Below are 24,062 nucleotides of genomic sequence, written 5' to 3'. Positions count from 1 at the left end.
AAAATTTAAAGCACAGTTTTCATAAATGCACATTAGTTTTTTGTATGTTCAGAACTGCTCTGGTGCACAGCACTTTTCTTAATAGAATAGAATTCTTTATTGGCCAAGTGCGGTTAGACACAAGGAATTTGTTTCGGGTGCATAAGCTCTCAATGTACATTCAACAATAGTGATAAGCAACAAAGTTATAGTCATAAAAAGATAAGGAGATAGGTAATAGGGAAGATGAGAATAATGATACTGCCTTTTTAGATAGTTTGACAGTGTTGTGTGAATTAGTTGTTTAGCAGACTGATGGCATGGGGGGGGGGGGGAACTACCTTGTGTCTAGTCGTTCTGAAATGGAGTGCCCTATAAAAAGCTAACATATCTGTGCTGTTCCTCCTACTGAAAAGACCCTCTCTGGATCAGCTGGTTTTGGCAATCACTGCGATGTCTCCAAACTCCTCTTACTGAGGATGTGCCACATGTCTTAGAAGAAAATTATCTAGATCTCTTTCAGTCATTGTTTAGGGCTGGGCACAGGAAAAGGACACCCCTGCTTGATTTATCTTTGTTGGGAGTTAGTTGGCACTCCTTCTCCTCCTGTTTTACATTTATCAGCCTTGGATACCATTGCATATGGCATCTTTCTGGACTGCCTGAACTGACTTGGGATTGGAGTCACTGCTTTTCAGTGGTTCCTTAATGAGCAATTTCAGCCAGTTGCAAAGCAGAAGAGATCAATTCAGTGGTCACTCTTTTGTGGGTACCTTGGGGTTTGGTCCAGTCTCCACTGTTTTTTTAATATCTTTACATAGCCACTGAGAGAGCTACACTCAGTTAGGGGATGAAGTATCATCAATATGTAGGTGAAATTAAACTGTACATTGCCATCCCAGAGATGTCAGAGATACCATTAAAGGTAGATCCCGTAAGACTCTTGATTTGGAGGGGAAGAAACAGATTAAATGGGAACCTATGTAAGGCAGAACTGATATTTGTTCCCTGTCATCCCTGGGGTTTTCTCTTGACAGAGAAGCAATATCTCTCAAAGAGAAATTCTATAATTAGGAGGTCAGAGGTTCTATCTCATTTCAGGATGTGTACCTTTCCTGAAGGGGGGAAGCCTGTCAGTGTGGAAACCATTTTTCCAGCTTCCTGATTGCCACATATGTTAGCCTGGGAATTTGGGAGGGGAGTTTGCTGGGAGCGGTAGAGTTTAGCCATAACAACATTCTTTCTTCTGGGAACTAAGAACACTTGCCTGCACCTGGATGGGAGTGGTTGGAGATTTTCTCCAGTTGAGTATTGGATTGGACCATGTGATGAACCTGTGGGTGTGGAGCAAGGGTTGTGAACTTTCAACTGGGTGAGGAAAGCCTGGAAGCTTTCAGATGCGCGTTGCCCTTCAGGACTATCCCCAAATAGAATAATCTATCCAATATAACCTTCATAGGAAGAACTGCCAGTGATGTCCATTTTTTTTCAGGTGGGGAGGAGGGGGGGTTAAGGGCATCATAAAAACAGTTTTCATTATGAATAATTTACTCTAACAGCCTCTCCCTAGAACCTACATCTGACTCCTCCATGGAAGCCTTCTGGAAATATGTGGAGATTCTCAACCATCCAGGCCATACTTGTCCCAAAGTGCTTTTTCAAAAAGCAATTTGAAAATGAATTCTTGGCTGCTAAATAACATTTACAGTACCTGGATTTTATTTTTTATTTTTTTGCAGTCTAACAATGGCACCTTTAATCCTTCTGTTATTTATAATTTTTTCCAGGTTTCTGTTGCTTTTAGGGAATCTATTTTTAAGTTAATGCAGTGTTTCAATTAGGGGCACAAAAGCCTTGAAAAATGATGAATTGGTTTGAAGAATAGGAATTGCAGTGTTTATGCATGGCCCAAACTCTGAATCATTTTTGAGTTCCCCTAAAGTCTATTATGCTTTTTTATTCCAGTACTGCACATCCTGTTCTGACAGAGCTACAAATACTGAATTGTTCTGTATTGTTCCCAGATCGATTCATTTCTTCAGCTATGTTCTGTGACTCAGAACATAAAATTTCGCCCTGCTTTGTGGCCCATTTAGTTGGGTTCAATTATCTCCTGAATTGATGAAGCAACAGGTCCAATACAGATCAAGGGCAAACAGATTTCTTCTACCAAAGGTTGGCGGCCATGCCTCATGTATGTATGTATGTATGTATGCATGCATATATCTATATCTATATCTATATCTATATCTATATCTATATCTATATCTATATCTATATCTATATCTATATCTATATCTATATCTATATCTAATCTATCTATCTATCTATCTATCATCTATCTATCTATCTATCTATCTATCTATCTATCTATCTATCATCTATCTATCTATCTATCTATCTATCTATCTATCTATCATCTATCTATCTATCTATCATCTATCTATCTATCTATCTATCTATCTATCTATCTATCTATCTATCATCTATATATATATATATATATATATATATATATATATATATATATATACGTATTTGTTTTCGTAGATTTTCACAGGTGTAGGTATGCTGGTTTTGTTGTATTCGGGTCTTTTCCCGTGTAATCTCAACCTTACACAGGAAAAGACTCGAATACAACAAAACCAGCATAATTAATTATGGGTTCTAATCCCAGTAAGGGTATGGCTAGCTGATGAGAGCTAATTAGCTCGAAATAGATCTATCCTAGTCTCCCTTTATTTATTTATCAGTACAATTACAACATATATATATATATATATATATGTATGTATGTATGTATGTATGTATGTATGTATGTATGTATGTATGTATGTATGTATGTATGTATATATATATATATATATATATATATATATATATATATATATATATATATATATATATATATATATATATATATATATATATAAAATAAGTTTTTATTTTTGGTTAAACAGACAAACACAACACAACAAAATAAAATAAAATCATATTTTGTTACATATTGTAGAAGTGTGTTGATTGGTTACCAATAAATTTTGTGCATCTCTTCCACAGTCATTACTTATAATTCATATCACATTATATATTTTAAATCAAAAATCTTGATATATCTTACTATCAACATCCCACAATTCTCATTTGACTATAGTTGTTTTAATGTCCTTTTGCATAAAATAATCCAAAATTGAAAAACACAACCACATAATGACATTTCATTAATTATTTATAATATAATCCAATAACATTACACCTTTATAATATGTTCTAAGTAAGAATTAATTATGATTGATAACAAAATTTCTAATCCTCTTTTCCAAGTCGCTGTTTACTATTTGTATACCAACAGCTTCTTTTGAGCCAGTACATATATATATTAAGTATATCCCTTGTCATTTCATTGTTATTATTATAATTGTTATTTATTAATAGAAACTCATTCGCTAATTATATCAGGTTTCCTCTCTTCAAACCAACACATGTGTGTACCTTGCTTTCATTATCAATTATTTATTTAACATATCACTCTAAAGATTACTAAATTACTAATCACTAATCATATTGTAGAAGTGTGTTGATTGGTTACAAATAACTTTCATGCATCTCTTCCACAGTCATTGCTTATAATTCAAATCACATTATGTATTTTAAATCAAAAATCTTTATATATCTTACTATCAACATACCAAGCTTCTCATTTGACTGTGGTTGTTTTAACATCCTTTTACATGAAATTGCCCAAAATTAAAAAACACAAGTACATAGTAGCATTTTATTAATTATTTCTAATATCATCTAATAACATTACCCCTTTATAGCATGTTCTGAGTAAAAAATAATTATGTTTGATAACAAGGTTTCTGATCCTCCTTTCCAAATCGCTGTTTACAATTTATATCCCAATTCCTTTTATTAAACCAGTACATATATATATTGTTCACTATATCCCTTGTCATTTCATTGTTATTGTTATAGATATTATTTATTAACAAAAATTCATTCGCTAATTATATCAAATTTCCTCTCATCAAACCATGTATGTACCTTATTATCCTTATTAATTATTTATTTAACATGGCACTCTAGAAATTACTAAATTACTAATCACTAATTACTAAAATTAACTAATTTTTATTATCAATTTTCATATATCAGTCTGTATCCTTCCAGTAATAATAGGGTCTTATTTCTTTTGTCATTTGTGGAATTGATCTATTTATTTCCTTAATAAACTTTTTGTGGACTTGTCTCCGCAGCTTGTTGCTTGTAGCATCAATTAAGTAATCTCGATGCCCTCCACCTGCTATTTTAATCAGGTTATCTTTGGTTGTCAATCTTGCTTCTGAGAAGTTCTCTCTCCTTAAATCTATCATTTTTCCTCTTTTTTCTTCTTCCATGCCTTGAAATCTGATGTATAGTTCCTGTCGATCTAATTCCCTTTTCCATACTCCTCTTTTCTCACTTTCAACCACGTTCACTCCACTGGTAAAGTAATCAGTTGTCATTTTCCCCTTCAATTTTTGGGACTCTGACCCCATCATTTTTTGCTGTTATAAACTCTATTTTTCCCATCTTCTTCTCAATTCTCTCTCTTATTTCTAATAAATTTTGAATTCCAGCCAAGATGTTTTGCAACGTTATTGTTTCTTTTGAATATTGTGCCATTTTGACAAGCTAGTAGATACCGCCACTCTGGCTTTCAAGGCTTCTTATATTGAATTAGCTTAAACACAAGTTCATTTATAATCTTCAAAAAAGAAGGTTCTGTTTCTTTTTCTCTCCCACTGCCAGTAAGACTCTCAAAGTGCACCTGTAAAAATAATTCATGCCCTTGCTTCTTATCGCTTTCTATAAACAAGTTGCCAAGCCTCGAGATACAAAGTCAGTGAGATCAAAAGGAAAAGGGAAAGTGCATTGTTTCTGAAACTCAAGCCTCCTGCCTCCAAGTGGTAGTATTGCTTCCCACTCTCTAATGTTATTTCAAACTTAAAAGAACCAGAGTTCTTAAATTGAATTAATAGCAAGTAATAAAAGTCCTTGTTGAAATAAAGAAGACTTTAATCCATAGGTTAAAAAATAAAATAAAAAATAGAAGAAAAAAAACTGATCTGTTCTCTTTAAAAAAAAAGTTGCAAGCACTTCAATCCACAAAGTAAAATTAAACACACTATCCAAAGCAATCCAATATAGGTTAATCTCACTGCTTACTTTCTTCTGCTTTCAGATTTAATTTAACTTTTTTAAAAAATTGGGGGGCAGTCTTTTCCAAAACAATAAAGTTTCCTCACCAGATGGACACACTTTCTCTTTCCGCTTCCCTTCCGTTCCGGAGCCGTCCCAACTTCATCACCTGGGGCTACACTTTTTGTCGCCAGCTTGAAGAACTTCTCTTGGATCTATCAGGGACTTTGCTGTGTCCCTAAGATCAGCAAGATATGCTTCCTGTTCACTGTCTCTACGAGACGGTTTAGGTCCGATTGGATCACCCAGTGGCAAAAGTATTGGCAGTGGTCTCGGAGCATCGAGACCGCACATCCGTATCGTTGCGACATTGGCTCCTCCTTTCATGTATATATATTTTTTGATTCCAGAAATTTCTCAGATCACTTCATCAAAACGTTTCAATAAAATGACAATGTTCGGTGAAGTTATTTTTTTCTTTGTTTTAAAGCAACTTTTGTCTGAGGTGTGCACGTTTGTATATGTGCCTGTGCATGTATGTAACATGTATGTATGTATGTATGTGAAACGCACACACGTATATGTATCTCAGAGCCTATCGGACCGTATAATTTTGGTCCTTTGCATTCTGGGAATATCATTTTGTTAACCTGTCACTTCTGCGGCTTCTTGAGGTTGCATAAGAAGCAGCGAATGGGAAACAATGCTGTTTCTTCTCCAGCGAGAAACAGCTAAAATGTGCCACCGGGTGACAAAACTTGTACAGCATCTTTATCACTTGAGACAGTGAGATAGGCAGCATATAAATTTAATTAATAAATAATAAATTACAGGGCTAATTCAGGATTAGTTCATCTTGTGATTTTTGAACACGACTGATCATTTGACAGCAAAACAACTTAATTGTAGTTAAAAGTGATTGACTCCCATCCTGTTTATTAGGACAAGAAGGATGGTAGAGTGTTTGTTTGTTTGTTTGCTTGCTTGCTTGCTTGTTTGTTTAATGTGGACCTGCTGCTATACATTCTGGTTCTTTAAGATTATTCAGCAATATGGAGAAGATAGTACTCTGCATAAGGCATCACCATCCCTACACTGCTAAAGCTTTGGAGAAGATATCAAATTCCCCAGGAAGAATAACAATTTTCTCCTACTTGATAGAAAGAAGTTAAGGTTTAAATTTCAATATGCCCTGATTTTTACCTGAACTTTTATAAAATCATAGAGATGTAAAGGAGCTACTTAGGCTATTCAATCCAACTCTCTGTTCTGTGTAGGAATTCAAGTTAAACTGTTCCATACAGATAGCAAAAATCTAGCTTCAGCTTGGATGCCCCCAAAGAATGGATCTCATCATTTCTTTGAATAATTCAACAAAGTTAGAACTTATACTACAAGTTGGCATCTTAAGACAGCAAAGAAACCTGAACATTCCATTCCATAGTATGATTTGGGAAGCACGTATTCTAAAGTCACTTACTATGCAACTTGCAAATCCAATTCCACCAAGCTTGGGACTTATGTAATTCCATACTCCAATGCTCCCACGGCGGATTCTTTGACCCACTGAAAGCTCCAGGAAAAAAAGTGGTATTCCTATGATCAGCAGCAAGATTAAATAGGGCACAAGATAGGCACCTGTCAAACAGAGGATGAGTAAAATTCATATACAGAACAACTTTTAGAACAAAGTCCAAGTGATATTATGACATTAAAGCACATTTTATATAATTGTTTCCACAAGGAGCCTAATTTTGCTATATTGTGGTTATCTTTAGGATCTTAAACAAAAATAATAATTCTCATCCATCTAACCACCTGATATTCATTTTTGTAACATTTTTCTTCTTCAAAATTACAGGAGATGAGCAGGAAGGGAAGAGATTTTTCTCCCTCCTTTTGTAGTATTTAGAGTAGGAAAGCTACCTGACTCCATCAGTTGCAAAAACTGTCTCTTAAACAAAACTTCTGTCTGAGACAATGTATGACTTACTTTATTTGGATATACTGCTTTAATTTTCATCTATAACTTGTTGCCTTGAATTTTTTATAGAAAGATAAAAATGTTTACATGGGTATATAAATGAATATGTGGTTTTTGACAGTAATAGGTATAATATATTTAATTCCTATGCCATTCTTTCACCAATGCTTTGTAACGTATGGAAAAAATGATGTTGTTCCCAACTTGGCTTAAGGTTGGTTGATGCAACCATAAATGAGAATGACCAAAACTTTTTAAGTTCAACTATCCAATAAACATATCATGAATAAGATATACAGTGTTCTATCAATTAGTACATAATTCTCCCTATATAGTTTGCATGCAGTGATTATGAGATGATTACATTGCACACCAAGCACTCTATCAGCAAATATCTCTGCTAACTTCAGTGTCCAACAAATAATAAATTACATGAAATCTAGTAACTGTGAAGAGCAGCAGGAAGCTATTGATGGTCTCTTTTTCAACTGTAGGAAAAATTGTCTCTAATTTGCAATGTGGATGTTTATTCTCAAAAAATGTTGAAATACATGCCAACTAAAAAGATTCAGACATTTACTTGGAGGAGGGGAAAATACATAGTATTTTTAAAAAAGCAAATTAAAATTAAATGTTTAACAAACCTTATAACTGTAACTCTTTAAAATATTACAAATTCAAATTTTCTCTTTTTCTCTTATTCTTCACACTGATATAAGACTGGAGTAACCACAAATAACTGTTTTTTTTTTTTACTAATGTAAACAATTCATGAAGTTAATTATGAATATATCTATATCAGCAAGCAGTTCTATTAAAAGGATTAATATTACAATTCTACATACATACAATGAAGTTAACTTTTGAGAATTATTTAAAAAAATATGGATGTTATGCCATGGCCCCATCTATAATGTTTTATATGACTTCTATCTCCTCCTTAGAACATGTTAAGGGACAAGATGGCTATATAATATCTCAACACCCAAAAACACGCACACACACAATTCTTGTAATGAGCTCTTCTAATTTTCATGTGAGGGATCTTCAACAAATGTAACATGTAATCTTTTATTTTCATGGTATAAAAACTATGAAAGTCTCTGAATTACAATCAACATTCTTTAGTGATTTAAAAGAACAAAAATGTAATTGTGAAAGATATAAACATTCAGGGATCAAACCAGGTAATGCTTTTCATACAACTATTTAACATGCAAACTTTTAAAAATAAAAATGCAAGCGACTGACATTGGATGGATTGCTTATTATCAGTAGTTCAGCTGGCAAGCACACAAGAGAGTTCGACATTTTCCACTGCTGAGTTTCTGCTGAAAAATTGCTCTTTTAAAATAGTTCTTTGCATTGATAAGAAAACTCCAATTGGCACAAATGGGGCATTTTTTCACCATATAGTATCAACTTCAGAGGTGAGATTTTTCTTAGATCTTTAGCAGAGGAAGACATTTTGCTTGCTCATCCCAAAGATGCTTTTTTCAGGAGGCAACTGGACTTTCTTGTTTTTTTCTTTGAAGACATTTTGCTTCTCATCCAATAAACTTCTTCAGCTCTGACTGGATGGTGGGGAGTGGAAGGATTTATATTCCTTGGTGACAACTGGTCATTTGCATTCTTTTAGAGAGTCACTGAGGCCACTTGGAAGTTTGTCTGTGTCCTCAGGGTCACCGGAGTAGTGCAAATGGGTCTAGAGCCTTGTTGGCTGCAGGATGTTTTCTGTCCTGTGTCCCTCCCCTGTTGAAGACGGGGACAGCCTGTTGGGGATGAGTGTGTGTTGTCTGCATCTCAAATTGAAGTGCAAAAGAAAATCTTCAAAGAAAAAAAAACAAGAAAGTCCAGTTGCCTCCTGGAAAAAGCAGTTTTCGGACAACCAGGATGACTGAGAATCTTCATAGACAATTTGCTTGCTTTTGTCTTCAAAATTTTTATCTCACTCATCAGCAGCTGTTTTCAGATGTTTAACAGGATCGCTTATTAGCAGTTTGAATACCTCAGTGCTAGGAGTGAGATGAGAAACTAATAGAGACCAATAATATTGAACTACACATCAGCTACCTCCATGAGCACACCAGACAGACTTACCTCCACCATTTTTTTGACACAGGTATGGAAAACGCCACACATTTCCCAAGCCTACAGAAAATCCAACTTGGGCCAGAATATACTGAAGTTTGCTGTTCCAGGCTGGTCGCTCATCTTCTACATCAGACCCCTCTTCTACATCTACATCTTTGTCCTCGGGATCATTAACTGACAATTCACTTTTTTTAAAAGCATCCTCAACAGAATCTTCATTGGATAAGAGGTCCTTGACTGATTCGATGACATCATCATCTATCTCTCTTTTTACTACTTTGCTGTTCTTAGGCATTTGCAATAAAGAAATGGAAACTCCAGAGGGGATTTGGTTTAGACAAGCCGTCCAGCTTCAGTCCGGATAGAATTTTGTAAAGTCTAAAGTTCTTGAAGAAAAGGTCCACAGTGAGTCCTTTACGCAACCAGATCAAAATGTTTGCAATTGCTTTCTGTTTGTAATGGCTTGCTGTTAGCATAAATAGCTGCATGTAAGAGAGAGAGAAAGAGAGAAAGATTGTTATTATATATCAGAAAATACCAACTGGCTAGGGGGGTGTAGGGTTGGAGACTAAGGGTGGAAACTAAGTGACTACGAACATCTCCTGTTCTTATTTCTATTTTAATGTTGCAAAACAAAAATCACAAATTTGGGTTTCTAGAGAATCAGTGCAATCTGCGGCCGTTTGCTTGGTAAGAGTATAAGATATGACTGTCCCTATCTTTTTTTTTTTTTTTGTACAGCTACATTGAACTGTAGTCATGTATTCTAGGAAAAAGGGGGAGGGAGGAGGCACAGGCTAAAATGGAAGGACCAGAGAAGAACAAATGGCTTTCTATTGATAACTCAATCAGATTGTGCTACTCTTGTATGGTTGTAGAAAAAGAAATAGAATGAGGTGGTAGCTGCAACTCGGAGATTTCAGGCCATGTAGTAAAGAGTAAAACTTAGTCAGGCTGCTAGCATATAAATATTCTTCTATTCAGCATGTTCTACTCAGAAACAATTTATCCAGTCAAAAACAGTATAATTTCTCATCATGGAGGTTTTCCTGGTATCTCTGTTTGAGGGGTCAGCTCTTGGAAGATGCAATCAATGTTCACCCACAAAAAAAATATAGTGTTCCTTCACACTCGGATTGGAGACTTGGGTATTTTTTATTCATCAACACACTGCTCATAGTAGGTAAGGAAAAAGTGCAAGAGCCCTCTTTGGTGAACGTCTTCTTCCTCTCTGAACTTACCTGTGTAATGACCTCTATGACTAACCTGTGTAATGAGGCTTGGCCTTCCAACTCTACTTGCTGGAGTTAAGCTCTGGGAAAGATATATTTTGGTTTGCAAGTTATAAGCATTCTTTAAAAAGAATACACACACACACATACATAAGATTGCAAGTTGAGGCCACATGATGGCTCACTTAATGACCAAATGGGAAGTGACAACATAAGTCAAACAGAGTCACATAAATAAACTATAAATCAATAAACTATTATTGATTCCCTATTTGGGGAGAGGTTCTGCTGTGCTGTTGTTGAACAGTCTCCTGATTGAGATCAGGCTATTCCTCTTTTTGTTTATATTTGTTTGTGCTTTCAAGTCAGGTTTGTTTGTTTTTTTACTCCTGGCATTTGCCTGGATAAGTCCATGCAATTTCCATGGAAGAGGTTTTCAAAACTGTTTTTCTAGTGCCTGCGTCCCAGGGTTGAGAGAGAATGGCTGATCCAATGTCATCCAGCTGGCTTTATGCCTAAGGCAGGACTACAACTCACAATCTCCTAGTTTCTAGCCTGAAGCTTTAACTGCTAGGCAACACTTGGTGGCATGAGTGCCTTTCAAATATTTTGAATTATTTTGGAAACTGCAAGTATTAGCTCTAGCAAAGTTCTTGATTATGATTCCGTAGTAGCTTCTCCCGTAAAAGCAACAACTACATACTTTTTAAATGTAATAGATGTTCCACTTAAAGTATTAAAATCTGTTATGAAAATCTGTTACACACAGATATTATTCTCCTATATTCCAGAAACAAATTGTCCCTCAACCTGCTACTAACAGATGAAGATCCAAGTTGTATACAACTTGAACCTTCACTAAATATGTAAACTGATCTCGATAAAAACAGCACTTATTGGATCTGCTAACAATTAAAGGCAATGTTGTAAAAATTAAATCTTTAGGATCTGTACAATTTGCAGTAAATCTATAATCCTAAACACTTCTAGATGAAAACGTATATGTATGAGTATTAAAAAGAACCATTTAAAGATGAGTATGCATATATAATATTTTACTATTGAATTTAAACAATTGCCACAGTTTTCTAGCCAAATAAATGTTGCAGTAATGTAATTGTTTTATAAATGGCTTGCAATTTCAAAATACAGAAGTGTTTGCATACTAGTAAAAAGGCTAAGTGAGTATAATTCTGGGTATTCCTGTCTAAGCCAGTTTTATGTTCACCCTAAGCAATAGCCTGATACTAGATCAGTCTGTTAATTAATGGCATTCATGGTGTGGGCAATGGGGAAGTCAAAGTGATGCAATCAACATGCCCCAAGGGGGCAAAGCTTGTGGTCTGATGTGACTTTCATCACTGTGATGAAAGCAATAAGATCCTGCAGGTGCAAACCAGGAGATGAGTGGGAACTGTTCTTCCTCCCAAAAGAGATGGGCTTATAGCCCATTATATTGTGTGGGTAGGAAAAGAAGCATGAGAATTTAATCTTGATTTCATCATAAATCAATCCTGCACTTGTTCCACAGCAATACCTGGAATTGTTTCATAAGGCGTTCTTTAGCTTTTCTACAGTACAGGTAGTCCTCGCTTAACATCTACACATTCAGCACTACTGAATAAGGTATGATGGGTTGTAATAGATGCATCCGCTGCAGCACTCCCATGGTCATGTGATCACAATTCAGAAGCTGGGCTTGCAATTATGATGTCGCAATGTCACATTATCACCATTTGTGACCTTCACTGCTGGCTTCCAACAAGCAGTTGATGGGCAAGCTAGCAGGAGGCCACAGGTGGCAACCATGTCACTATGGGGTGCTGCAACCATGTGGATTCAATAACAACAGCAACCGGGACTATTCAAACTGCCATCGTAAGTTGGCACTGTCACTTGACATTGTACCTTACAACTGCATTGCTTTAGTGACAGAGTCCCCAGTCCCAATTGCTATTGGTAAGTGAGGACTACCTGGAAACCTATTTTCCTGTATTCTTCAGTTCCTCTTCAATAATTACCAATTCATCTTGGTAGGAGACCCCTGACAACACCTCCAAAAAGTTATTATTTCCAGAATGCCCAATTTAGGGATTTTGCAATCATTCCGAGCTTGTAAAATACTGTTTTATTACACCAGTTGTTAAATGTTATTTATAGAGATGTACAGAGCATTTCAATCTCAAAACATTCAAATATCTTTTTTTTCTGGTGATCTAAACATGAACTAAATCATGAGCATATTATTTTGATATCCAAAAACACATGAAACAAAGCTGGACTGTTTCAAAAGGCAGTTTTGAATGTCCAACTCAGCGAGGCAATTGGTTTCTGGTTAGTGTCTTTGATTTGGCTGCTTTTTCTCAAATATTTTCCACTCAATCACAACAAATGATTACAGCTACATTCTTGCTGCCATTAGTTTGGATGGGGTTAAGTGGAAATTGACTGTTGAGACCAATACATATTCAGACAGGGAAGTCCGATTATGTTGGTATACCTTCATGCCTAATAAATTACTGCTTTAAAAATGCTATGGAGCAACAGAGCTTAGGTTTTAGATATATGCATTGTATGATCTTGGATCCTTTTGATTTTGGACTTCAGGATGTTATTTAAAATACAAAGACTCTACAGTATGTCATTTTGCTTCTTGAACTTTAATTTATAAGTTCACTCTATGCATATTTTTTTCTGTCTTGTAATGTTAATATTATTCATGCAATTAATAAATATCAACATCTTTCTTTCAGCCAGTAATCCCTGTTGGATACAGATAAAAACACCAATGAAGGTGTTTTTGTTAACTTGCACCTGGCAAGCGGACTGCCAAAAAAAAGACAAATCTGTTGTTTGATCTTGGGAAATAAGTGGGATGTTAGTGCCTACAGAGAAATTGGCTAAGAAGATGAATAATAATTATTTTAAATCAAAACTTTAAGGAAATATGAGCAAGGAGATCTACTAATTGAAAGGAACATTGAAGTTATTAGCTATTGAGGGTTTTTTCATACTCTACAAGCTGAGATATCTATTGCAAGAAACTGAAAAGATTTCTGCCTATTCTGAGGAGGATCCCACACCACATCCTATATCAATTTAGCCACCCCATGTAGCTAACGAAGTCATTAAAATACCTATTTAGATGAGAGTCAGAACTGAATTTCTTCTCATTATTTCTCACTGATATTTATTTTAAACGTTTAAAGAAAATGAAAAAGTCATCTCCTCAGCCAATGTAATGGCGGATGCTCGGTGGTAATAAAACATTGCAGATGAAGTGGAGGGTAATTTTTTAAAAAATACTCAGAATTTAATATACTCTTCCTTTAAGGATAATCAATAAGAAGAGGAAGGTGAGTACAAAGCTTACTACATAAACAAACCAGAAATAGTATATTCCATCCCAGCAGACACATGGATGGACTCAGTTACAGTGGCAATGAGCACACACCCATTGGAAGACTTGAAAGTACAGGTCAGAGATATATCATCATGGAAGAAGTCTATCTATGAGGTCCTAGGAGATGAAAACAATGCAATGGGATATAATCAATTGATCAACCAAGTTTGTTCCATGAGAGAAATCTAAGTAACTACTGCAGTTGTTTGGAGAGTGGATGGTCAGTCCTACAAATGTGAAAGTTTTGCAGTAATTACTGAGCAGAAACAGAAAAAGAATTAAAACTTTAGTATTTAACCAGACAATCATATTAGCCAAAGGTGAAACTCTAATTAAGTGTGAGCTCCACAGTTCCAAGCATTTTTCTGAATCTTGCACTATATTATACAAAAAAATGTGATATACTTTAGAGCTTAGAAGAATAAAACTTAATAAAACAGTATATCATGTCTTTGACAAATGATTATGGCATATAAAACACTTTTGATATTTTCTCCAATCTTTTTTAAAGTGGTTTAAATTCAAAAAAGTTGTTTGGATTTTAACACTTGCAGACTCAAGATGGATAATTATAAGTTTTAAAAAGCATGCATTTGAAATGTTCTATAAGCTATTGTGTACATCAGTATTTACACCCTTTGATTTATGATTCCCAGCATCCCTTACCAAGATGGCTAACAGCTAATTATAGAAGTGGTTATCCAAAATATCTAAAAGAATTCAAGTTAGGGTCTCTTGAAGCCAAAAAGAAACACCACTTTCAGAATATGACAATACTCTGCCTCTAGGAAAAGAAAATCATCATACTTATAACTTATGTTGAATATAAAACATGTTTACTTTGATGCCTGCATTCCACAAGCACTCCTTTGAGACAGGCTCTTGAAAGCTGATAACAAGTAATAATAGTTTCTGTGTAACCTAAGTATCAATTTATAGGAGTGAAGGAGTGAGAAAAAATGAATTAACTAATATTTCTTATGCAAAAGAAATGGTATCTGAGAATTAGTAAGGATGTGAAAGGCATAAACACAGGCCTGGCCTGGGTCCTGCTAGGTTTCCATTCTTAGCTGCATTTAGTTTATGAATGAGTTATTGACTACATTCTATTACCATTAACAATTTTAAAAATACGCATGAAAGGAGGGTTTCTATGATTGCAGTCTCTCTTGGCAGAAAAAAGATTAGCAGGTTTGGTTGGACTATTTTGCGAGCTAGGCATGCCAGGATATCAGAAATTCAGCAATTTAACTTCTAATAAAGGAGTATTTTGCAACTGACCATATCCTCTGTGACTGCCATTTTATGAAATTACTATTGTACACATCATGCACCAGTAATGATATCCTCTTATCTTCATACCCGTTTGGTAGTGGGAGCATGCGCAGAAGGTCCATGATGATGTCTGGGGGGGAGGGGGGAGCCTCACACCGCCACTACCGGTTTGCCCAAACCGGTGTGAACCGGCAGGATGCCATTTCTAATCATGCACTTACATTTAAGCAACATTAAAAACGCTATTTTGACATGCACATAACTCTTTCATCAAGTGGTAATAATAGTAATCTTGGAGTAGGAAATCTGAAAATAAAATCTAAAAGGAAAGTGTGTGTGTGTGTGTGTGTGTGTGTGTGTGTATGTATGTATGTATGTATGTATTTGTGTTACAACCCCTGGTATGCCCAAATATGGGAGAGAGCTCACTACTCCCCCTTTCTGTCATTCGGCTCATCACAGAGGACCATCCAGGCAGAAAACCATATTTTTATTTTTAATGTTGCCTTTTTTAAATTTGTGTTGTATTTGTGCTGATAAACAAATAAAGGGAGACTAGTATAGATCTATTTCAAGCTATTTAGCTCTCATCAGCTAGCCATACCCTTACTGGGAATCGAACCAGGGCTGATATATACATACATACATACATACATACATACATACATACATACATACATACATACATACATACAATGCAAACATAGCAAAGGCAACATTAAAAATAAAAATATGGTTTTCTGCCTGGATGGTTTTCTGTGATGAGCCGAAGGACAGAAAGGGGGAGTAGTGAGCTCCCTCCCATATTTGGGCATACCAGGGGTTGTAACACAAATACATACATACATACATACATACATACATACATACATACATACATACACACACACACACACACACACACACACAGACACACGTATACATGCACATATATTACTGTGTGTGTGTGTGTGTGTGTATGCTTTTGCAGTTCTGCTCATGTTTTGCCTATGAAGATAATATCAATTAATAATATACTTTGAAGTGTTCAAAATCAACTCTTCACACACAAAGGGATATGGTATATATACTAACAAAATTTTGGTTATTACATTATTTCAAAAAATTTAAAGCAGTATGAATTATTTTTTTGAGTTGTCAATAATTGATATATCTATTACTTTTTAATGGAACTAATGTTGACCATCTATTTTAGTGAACAGATTTCTTCATGTATCAGAAAATAGGTAAATTGATAATCTACTGATGCAATTGAATATTATTTTTGCATCATACTTCCTTCATTCCAAGTTAGGGTTTTTTTTTTCTTCAAGATAGTTTGTGTTTCAAGTTTTGCATTAAAAGGTAATGACAGATGGAGGCTAAAAACTTACTGCATAGTCATAGCATAAAATCTGATGAAATATCTCAATGCTCTATCATCAGTTTGATCACTCAAGTTTTAAATAAAACACATCAGTTTTTATTTACATATGAACCTCATCCAATCAATGCACTCAGGATAATTAAGAGTTTAGCAATGCAAAACCATCTGAAAATGGTACCAATTCACCGCTACCTATCTGCAAACTCAACACTTTAGAAATGAAAAAGCAAACTCTATCTACAACTAAAACACTCATTGTCGTGATCTTTATTGGAGCCAAACCTTGCAACATATAGGGCATTTTTGAACCAAGGTATCTCAAATGGGTTAACTTGCAGAATGCATCCAAAATCCAGAACCCATGACTCCCGAGGGAACAAAATTTGGGGAAATTGTGGCTGATTCAATGCTACCGTCTGCTCCTGTGCTACGGAGCTGCTGTGGTCACATGATCCTCATTTTAATTATCCCGTGACAATTTCCCAGCCAGATTCACAATTCCTCACTCTATCCCCAGCCACCAGAAAGGAATTGATGTATCATGTGGCCTTAAAGAAGCAGCAAATTTAAAGTGCTTGAAGAAAAGTGGGATATTTTAATTACTTTATGTACCCCTTCTCTGGCACATAAACCAGTGGTGGGTTCCGCCGGACTGGTTCAGCCGAACTGGTAGTAGCTTGGCAGCCTGGCTCGCTGGAATTGGCTGCTATGCCCCCGAAGTGGCTCTCCCGGCAGTGGCGAAGGCGCCACCATCTTGTTTTTTGCTTCTGTGCATGTACAGAGCAAATTTAGTTGTACTGTGCATGTGTGCACAGTGCACATCAACTGCACGAAGCATACACACACACATGCATGGTGCAGCCCTGAGCGAACCAGCAGTAGTCTCTGGCGGAACCCACCCCTGACACAAACATGCATGCATTTATACCCTATCTCTGTTCAGGAACTCAAGGCACATCCTCCATCCTGCTATATTTCTTCACAACAACTCTGTGAAGTAGGATGGGCAGAAAGTCACCAAGTGAGCTGCTGTACTATAGATGAAATAGAAACTGGATCTCTCAGGTATCAGTCAAACACATTAGTTACTATATACCTGCAGTCATTGCCCATTCAGTTTCATTTTTCAATTGCTTCCTACTCTAAAACTGTGTGTAGATCACCCCTTGTTTGGCCACTAGAGATCAGGTAGATCAATCCAGCTCTAGCCCTCAGGAAATCACATGATCTTATTTTTAAACTATCTCTTCCTATATGTCTATGGAGAGTCTCAGTCATTCAGGACATGGTTGTCCCAAAGATGCTTTTGTTTAAAGGTAATTGGACTTTCTTTGTTATCTTTTTTTCCCCCCAAGCAAAACAAAATTCAGTTGTCTTTTGGGGAAAAAAGTACCTTTGGGATGTCTCTTCCTACAATTCAACTTGAGAAGCTGACAGGGATTCTAAATGGTCCTGAGGTGAGAATGTTGTGGTAAAGTATAACTAAATTAAAATATTGTCTGCATAATTATGCCACATGGAAAGAGAAGGGGGATGTCATGATCAAGATATGACAAAAAGCATTATTGGAATGCAGCAAGGAGGAGGAGATTGAAGAAATTGAGGATGAAAGGCTGTACAGAATAAGGAGATAAGAAAATCTGGAGAGGGAAAAAGAGGATCAACTTGAGAATATTTGGCAAATACTAATGACTGCAAGAGTTCCTCAGCGCAACAATAGTCATCTCAAACAACAAGGCTTCAATAGAGAAAGAGCAAGGCAAAATGCACAACTTGCATGATGTAATATTTCTGCTGATATTGGTGCCATGGCTAAAATCTGTCCTCACTGTTGTATATTCCAAGTCCCTGGAAAAACTACCAATCCCTATTGTAGGAAGGGAAAGGTCAGAATAGGTAATCTACAGTTTTTATTTAATCAACTCAATTTATATACTGTAGCAATGATGTATTGCAAACAAGTTCGGGAAGAACATCAGACAATACTGCCTCTTCCAAATGACATTCTTTGATGACAAAGAAGTCCTTCAAAGGAGGAACAGATGAAATTGTTCTGTTATTCAAGGGCAAATCCATTTAATGCCAGACCCCAACCAGCAAGTCAAATTTATTTAAATTTACTCCGTGGATCTTCAACTCAGCACTGAATTGAGAATGAGTATACTCAACAATGATGGAATTCAACTTGAGATTGCTGAAGCACTTGAAGAATATAATTTGCCCCCCAAAATATGGTACAATTAATAAAAATGCTGACAATCACACATTATCGTATGGACTCTAATATGACAGAGACAAATAGCAGGAATTTATACTACACAAATCCATCTTGAATAATGAGCAAAGAGCAGTATATAGTTATGTGTGTAAGTATCTATTCTTAATAATAATAACTGATGTACCAGGAGAACCAAGAAAACATTTATTATAAATTTGATCCTTGCTAAAGCTAGGGGGTAGAGTGCATGATGGGTCAGCCATTAAAGATGCTGAACTTTTCAGCCTGGGTTCAAGATCCGAGCTCCCCTCAATGAAGTGGGCTCCCATTACTGGCCCCAGTTCCTGCCCACCTATGTTCTGACCTAGGAATCCCCAGCAGCACGAACCAAGTCCTCGTCCCGATAAACTCCTTTTATTTAATTTACAGTGAACTCCTCTCCAGCAAAGTCCTGGTCCACAGTCTTTCAAGATAGTTCACAATTACTAACCTTTATTAGGCTTGGAGGGTGGCCAGGTCAATATCTTTCAGATGCCCACAATACTTGGCAAGAATGCAGAAATGAACTAATTGTCTCCTGAAAACACCCCTCCCCTTTTGCTCCTCTTTCATTCCCTATGGGAGGGGGCATTCACTGTCCACCTGTGGCTTTACTCCCAAATTGACCCTTGTTCCTTAGCTGTTCCCTTTGTCTGGCAACTCTGTTCATGTGCACACTGGGAACAGGCTCCAGCTGTTTTTCTGCCTCACCAATGTCTTGACTCCAAAGGCAGCTGATAACCGTCAGACGGCCCTGACCCCATCTCGTCAGAGCCTTCCCGACTCCAGGACTGGCCCATGTTCCTCCCCAACCTCCTCAATGTCCGAATCTGCTGCCAGCTCTGTTGGCTGCTGGCGGGCCACAACAACCTAGGAGTTTGAAACCATTCAAATGCAATAGTACTACTTCTGTGGGAAGGTAACAGTGTACTGTGCACCTTTGATGCATAGTGATTCTGGTCATATGATCACAGAAATTGTGTTCAGACAATGCTGGCTCAAGATGAGTACCATGCCCTAGAGTCAGACATGACTGACAGGGAAACCTTTATTTTTTAAAGTTAAGGGAGATGGAGAAGTAACATGCTGTAACATGATCCGGTATTGCAGCAGCATTGATGCCTGGTGGTAGGACAACACATTCAAGATTCAAGATACTGCTCAAAGTAAATGAAAATGCTCTCTGTAACTTTAAAAATATCCTCCAATAGTGGAAATTTGCTTTGACATGCAAGGCTTATTGTCTGGGATTAGAATTCTATGATGAGGAGTGTGGCAAGGATGAGGCCTTTGGGCGAATTTTTGTGGCGATTTCCATCAGTTTCTACTAGTTGTGAAAAGAAGAAATGATACTGGTGTGTAGAATTTATGAATCAAAAAGTGATACTTATGAAGAAGCTTTATCAAATTTTAATTGAAGAAAAACATGTGACTGAGTGAGGTGAAGAAATATATTCTTCCTAGATGGTGAAGAAGACAAAATTAAAATGCTGAAATAGAAGTACCTGAAGATATTGTTTTTCCAGAAAAAACTATTGCAGAATGCATAGATTTCATCTACCCAACGTTTAGCAATCCTGCAGAACTGTTCTTAAATAATTCTATTTTTGTTCGCTTCAATGAGATGATGATAAAAATCAAATCCACATTAAGTTATTCCCAGGAATGATGAATGAATATTGTTCCTTCAATGTGTCAATGAAGGAGCTTATGCCACTCATTTTTCAACAGAATTCCTTGCAAAGTTGAATTCTCTGGATTGTCACCAGGTAATCTAAAATTGAAGATAGGATCTCCCATCACTTTAAGGATAGGTTTGCTAAGGCTTTACAATAGAATGCAGATGATCATGGAAGAACTCCCTAAGAGCGACACTGTACTAAAGCTATACATTAGAGCGTTTAAAAGTGACATTGTCGTGATTCCAAGAATTGCACTCAATTTATTAGAAGGTAAAAATATCCCGCTTCAGTGGACACAGTTCGCTATATAATCATGTTTTGCTCTCACTATACATAAAGCATAAAGGGAAAACAATGAGAAATGTGCTGATTTATCTGGGAAAAAACAGTATTCCAGCATGGTCTGTGGTATGTCATTTTAAGCCAAGGAAAAACAATTGAAAATATTAGAGTATTCTTAAAGAATGACAGATCTACCACAAATGTCATCAAAAGGTTCCTTTGTTAAACAAAGGACATCTATATTTTTCTTGCTATGCATTTTTCTTCTTTAATAAAATGCTTTCTTCTGTAATTTTAAAATCAAAACAATAGCAATTTGCCCATAGTCATTCTGTTTCTCCGTTTAAGGAAGGAAATATAGCTAAAAGAACATTCAACAGGTCATGAGTTTGTCTAAAAACTGCTAATAAATAATAACTCAAATTCTTTCCCATGTCCTCAGTTTATTAGTCAGTTAAGTGTGTAACTCCAATATCTATTTCAAAGTAAGAGGAATTATGTTCAGCCCTTTATTGTTCTACAAGTCAGTCAAAATATGTGATATGGATAATTGGTGAAGGAAGAGGGGGGCAGCAGAGTTTGACTTCAGTGCCTTTGTGTTAAATGTATATACAGATAAGAACAGATTTGCAAGTGCATCATATGCAGTATGATACATGTAGAATATGTAAATACACCCTTATTTTATGTAATTTATATATTTGACAGTTGCTGCCTCTACAATACACAAGTGATCAATTAACCTCGCATCTTCCTTAAGGAAATAATAATATTTGCAAGTAAGTTAGATAAGCCTAGTAGATGTGTCACAATGATGTCTAACGAATGGCCTCTCATTTGGTAACTGGGAAGGGAGCAAGTGCTGCAGACAATGAGAACTGCTCATTAACATACCTACCCAAACATGCTGATGTCACTATGTACCAGGATCACACCTGCCTCTCCATTCCCATTCCAGGCAGGGTGGAATTAGGGATGCACAGGGAAGCTGAACCTTGGGTCCACCCCTTATTGTGAATTGTCATTGGACAACTCCATATGATGAGGAGCACAGCATCAACATCCTACCTCCCCTCCGTTGCCAACCACCATCCTGAAGTGGGTTGTTGCTGTTTTTCTCTTCGGCACCTTTTGTGTTTTGTTTTGTTTTCCCCTCACACACACAGTTTCCCGCTTTGGGTTCGTCGAAAGGCATCACTTAGGCGGTGTTTCTCACGCTCTCCTGATCGATCAGGATCCTTTTTAAAATATTAAGATCCGTTGCGGACTAATACGCTGCACAAACGACCCTCGGGGGATTCTCAGGTCGCACCTCTGATAACGGGGAGAAGCACCCGGTGACAAGGCGGGAGGACACAACAGACACAATAAACGTTGCGAATGCGGGGGTGGGGGGGGGGAGGCAGTTAAACCAGCACGCCGGAATCGAAAAGCCATGCTCTCTTCTGATGCAACATCCACTGTGCATAATTGCATGAAATGCCGCCTTTCTTCCCAATACCCTGATCGGACCCGAATCAAACCGCCCCAACGTGAAGATTTCCTCCAAGGTAGAAAAGCCTCTTAAAGAGAGCGGGAAGCTAAAAGGAGCACCGAATCCCCGGACAGCTCCCTCGCGCTAAGGATAAGGAGGAGTGCAGAATGGACCACTTCTGCCTTAAATCGCACTCGCCGAAGAATTCCCCATTTTTCCCTCTCCCCCACCGACCCACCCCAATTGCCTTTCTCCTCCCGTATAGGTTCCCCCCGTCAGCCTCTCCAGACCGTCCCGAATTCCTCTTCTGTCTAACCTACAGGGTGTTTCCTGCCGGGGATTTTGCTGCCTTCTGCTTGCTTTCCGTAAGCAGCCGGGACCGCCGATTCTCTTCCTTTTCTTTCTGCAATGTCATTTTAATAACCCATTTCGATTTCAACCGCGAGGAAGTTTACCCCGATCCCCTTCCAAAGAAGAGAAGGCGGGGGTGGGGTGGGGGAGGGGGAGGAGGGGATTGTAGACAACGCTCAGCATTGATGGGAACGTCCTATAATTATCGATTCATTCCGCTTTCTTTCCCTCCTGCGGGCATTCTTGGGTTTGGGTTGCCATCACCCGATCCCCCTTCCCAATTACGCAGGTGGCATCGAGGACGCTCCTTCGAAAGCTGGGGAAATCTGAGATTTACCTACGTGCCCATCCATTTCTAGGGATTGGCACAATCCTGAATGCTTCCTCGGCTAGATCTCTAGTCCCCAATTGGGAGAGCGTGGATGTCAGCTTCTCGTCGCCTTGCTCACTTTCCCTTTCAAGCCGCACCCATGTCGGATCGCTTTTTTGGGGGGGAGGGAGATCCCCCTTGGGCTTACCTGCTCTCGGAAGTGAGGGGCACCCAGCGTGCCTCGGGCGGCCCTACCTCGCGTCCTCCAGCACCTCCTGCAATGTGGCACAGGTCAGCGCAACGAGGAACCAGAGTGTGGCTGCACCGGCAGGCGGGCGAGCAGGCGCGCTGGTGTGTGTGTGCGTGCGCGTTAATGTGCGAGGCGAAAAGAGACATGTGCGCGGCGCTTCCGAGGATGGGCGTTTAAAGTCGGGGGAGGGGGGAGGTAAGAGGGGGAAGGCAGGGCAAGGAGAGCCGCACCTCCTTTGACGCAGGCAGCCTGCAGCGCAGGCGGCAACCCCCTCCCCTCCCCGAAAGAAGAGAGAGCGTAAGGGGTTCTCCCTTTGGCCTAAGGGCGGTCCACGCTCCTTTTCCTCGCTCCCCTTAGATCCACCTAGTAGCAGGCACGCCGGAGTGTTTGGCCAACAAAGCAATGCATTTACAACCAGCCCTGGGTCTCATACCCCGCCGCCCGTCTACTAGCTAGCCCAAGAACCCCACCCTGCTGCGCGTCTCTCAAGCGGGACGTTGCGGCACGTTTCGCTTTCGCAGGCTTGCCATGTGCTCTCCGTAGAAATGCGACTGCTTAGCTGCCTCATTGCGCATGCCTGTCTTTACTCGGCGCCGTCTTCCTGCTGTCAAGCAATAGCGGATGAGGAGGGGGACGGTTAGCGTCGCTGGAATTGTAGAGCCAGAGAAAGTGGGAATGGGCGTGAAGAGAAAAGCGATAAAAGGGAAGAAAGGGAAAGAAAAGGAAAGTGGTTAAGGCTTAAAAATGGGTTGATGAAGTATGACAATTGACAGTAAACTAATTGATATCCATCAAACGTTTTTGACCGGAATCACTGTAGGTAGGAAAGGATGGAAACAAATAGCAGGAAGCTAATAATACATTCTGCCTCTTCATTTACAAGACAGGACAAAAGAATGTCAACGCTTATTATTTGGGATGGGTTTACAGGTTTTTTTT

General features: G+C 37.9%; 1 protein-coding gene across 3 annotated transcripts in view; it reads right to left on the bottom strand.

Moving 5' to 3' along the window:
* SLC6A15 (solute carrier family 6 member 15) overlaps window positions 1–23,700 on the bottom strand; it is a 53,496-nt gene extending 29,796 nt beyond the window's left edge. For 2 of the 3 annotated variants that reach the window (XM_081956814.1, XM_081956816.1), the window contains exons 1-3: window positions 23,082–23,221; window positions 9,248–9,723; window positions 6,644–6,801 (exon numbers count right to left, since the gene is read on the bottom strand). In XM_081956814.1, coding sequence (XP_081812940.1) covers window positions 6,644–6,801; window positions 9,248–9,536 — 447 coding nt within the window. In that variant the 5' untranslated portion in view covers window positions 9,537–9,723; window positions 23,082–23,221. Of the gene's footprint in view, window positions 1–6,643; window positions 6,802–9,247; window positions 9,724–23,081; window positions 23,222–23,593 lie in introns of those variants that run through there. The other variant, XM_081956815.1, reaches the window with a different exon arrangement.
* Window positions 23,701–24,062: the final 362 nt, after the last annotated feature.

The sequence above is a fragment of the Natrix helvetica genome (genome assembly GCF_964273705.1).
Source record: "Natrix helvetica genome assembly, chromosome: 6".
In the NCBI taxonomy this organism is placed as follows: Eukaryota; Metazoa; Chordata; class Lepidosauria; order Squamata; family Natricidae; genus Natrix; species Natrix helvetica.
The sequence above is the reverse complement of the archived record's forward strand: the minus strand, read 5'-3'. Positions and strand labels throughout refer to the sequence as shown.